The sequence below is a fragment of the Dipodomys ordii genome, unplaced genomic scaffold (assembly GCF_000151885.1).
Source record: "Dipodomys ordii isolate 6190 unplaced genomic scaffold, Dord_2.0 Scaffold480, whole genome shotgun sequence".
NCBI lineage: Eukaryota > Metazoa > Chordata > Mammalia > Rodentia > Heteromyidae > Dipodomys > Dipodomys ordii.
Genome location: NW_012267696.1, coordinates 19,947 through 22,381, shown reverse-complemented (window position 1 = coordinate 22,381; position 2,435 = coordinate 19,947). Strand labels below are relative to the sequence as shown.

At 45.9% G+C, this 2,435-nt stretch overlaps 1 protein-coding gene across 1 annotated transcript in view; it reads right to left on the bottom strand.

Annotated features, from left to right (window-relative positions):
- Window positions 1-2,253: 2,253 nt before the first annotated feature.
- The window catches only part of LOC106001839 (C-type lectin domain family 2 member D11-like), a gene marked incomplete at its 5' end in the record, with an annotated part of 1,979 nt that continues 1,797 nt past the window's right edge, over window positions 2,254-2,435 (bottom strand). Inside the window, one exon of the mRNA XM_013036801.1 lies at window positions 2,254-2,410. Coding sequence (XP_012892255.1) covers window positions 2,254-2,410 — 157 coding nt within the window. The remainder of the gene's footprint in view (window positions 2,411-2,435) is intronic.

Genomic DNA, 2,435 nt, shown 5'->3' with positions numbered 1-2,435 from the left:
ATTTCTGTGTAAGCTTGACTATTTACAGCAGGTGCATAAGAGTATGTGGCCCCAGCTTAGAGCATTATATGATTCTGCTTCTATTCCTACCCCCCATTTGTTTAAACCAGGGGACTGGGTGTTTGTTGGAAGGCACAACTTGAGATCCCTGGAACCATGGTAGAAGGGACATTACATGTTGCTACTGGCTACACCCACTGCCCTTAAGGTGGACGGCATTGCTGCTTGGATCCACTGCTTCCATGCCAGACCAGCTGACCCCTTTGCCCTGGATGACCATGGGGAAACATGGGAACTCTCCAAGCATCCTACCCAAGCACTCAACATACGTCTCAAGAAAAGAAAAATGGACTGATTGTTATTGGTATTGTTGTTTAATAGTATGGGTAAGGTCAGAGAGGGACTATACCCGTTCAAAATCAAGAGCTGTTGGAGTTTAGATTTTGGCTGGAGCCACGAGATTGTGTCTCAGGACCATAAGTCAAGGGGGAGGGAGGATGAAAGGTTAAAGTTCTGAGGCAGTGACCACTTGTTGCTTGTTTAAACTAAACTTAAGAGCAGCAAATTCTGTCTAGCAGAGCAACACGTGGTGTTAATCCAAACACCTGGTTGGTTGGTTGCCTTTATAGCCCTGCAAATCTTTAGCTTGGGGCTCTCCTCCTCAGCTCTGCAGTGTCAGAGTATATGACAAGGCCTGAGCTGCAGCCTGTCTAAATAAAACCTTAAAACAGCTGTAGTGTTTGACGCTAGGTGGTCTTCTTGGTGGGGGTCCTGCGACCTGGACACAACATGCCTAATAGTAGAATTAGTAACTTTTCATTGTTGTATGCCGTAAACCACAAAATAGTATGCCTAAGCAACTCCTGAAACTGCAGATAAAGCCGGTCAGTAAATAAGGGCAAGACGTTTGCACAAATGGTGCCTGTTTTCACAGGGCACCAAAAAATACCTGAAATTCCAGGGAGCCCCTCCTGAGCTCTGGCGATTATTACCCAACAACCAGCCCTGCAGTTGAGCACTTATCCCCCTAAGTCACATTTGTAATTTTTCCCCAGTTTAGAGCACCCCAACCCTTAAACCACCCTATCCCCTACCCCCAATCCTTTCCTGCTCTCGAATGCACCAATTATACACCAGAATTATGTTAAGATTTTCCTGCCGAATGAAATGATTCACCACAAAATGTTATGACAACTGTCAAGCCCTGACCCCACCACTAAAATTGTATAAGAAAACCTTGCAGATTCGGGGCACTCAGTGTCACTATTACCAAGTGTTCTGAGGCCCGAGTTCGTACTCGCAATAAAACAACCCTTGCTTTTTGGCTTTGACTTTGGACTCTGATGGTCATTTTGGGGGGTCTCTGAATTTGGGGTACTTCATAAGGAGCTATGAAGCTGCATTTTTCTGCAGGTTGGGGACCTGAGCTCAGCCAATGGGAGCAGAGGGGCCTCAGCTTAGCCAATGGGAGCCCAGGGACAGGGCCTGCCACATGAGCTATGAAAGGTTGCTGACTGCTGCCTCAGGCCCAGGGGCTTTCTGCAGAAGGTAGCTTTCCCGTGCCTCCAGATAGGATATTTAATATCCTATAGAATATTTTAATATTCTACTTTTCTATTTTTTATTGTGAAAATACTGTACAGAGGGGTTATAATTACATGGGCAAGATAATGAGTACATTTCTTATCAAACATTGTAGCCTCCTCCTTTGTTTCCCCTTCCCATCCCTTCCCATCCTCCCCCCGACCCTACCCCCTCCACCTTCCAATCCTCCATGCTCCCTCTTCCCTCCTCCCCTCCCCCTCTCCCCCACCAAAGTTGGAAAGTAAATTTCACTTTCGACATAACGACTTGTACATCGCATTGTTGCAATGGGTCCACCTGTATCCCTATTTAAACGATTTGTTTTTTCCTCTTCCCCTCCACAAATTATACCAACATCAAATACAGTGAAAGCAGGGGTTATACTGTGGGGGAGGACATACAAAGCAACAAAAAAATAATCTTATAAATGCGTTAGAAACAATCTCATGAAAGAAAAAAAAACATTTGAATGCATATAGCTATCTATATCTATACAGAATAGATATTCTAGGGCTGGGATGTAGCTCAGTGGCAAAGCGCTTGTCTAGCAAGTGCAACCTCCTGGGTTCAATCCCCAGTACCAAAAAAAAAAAAAAAGACAGAATAGACATTATAATGTAAAGGATTTATATATATTTACCCAGTCAGGATGGGAGGCGTGAGCCCCAGTCAGGAGACCCCATGCAGCAAGGACCCCGAGGTCACTGCACACTGCACGTAGCTGCTCGGCTTGCTGCAGATCCACTTCCGCTCCGTGTAGAACCGCCCGCTGCTGATGCCCACTCCATTCAGATAGGCGCACTCCCCAGTTCCCCTCACCTCAGCCCTAGAAACAAGCAGAGAAATAGCAC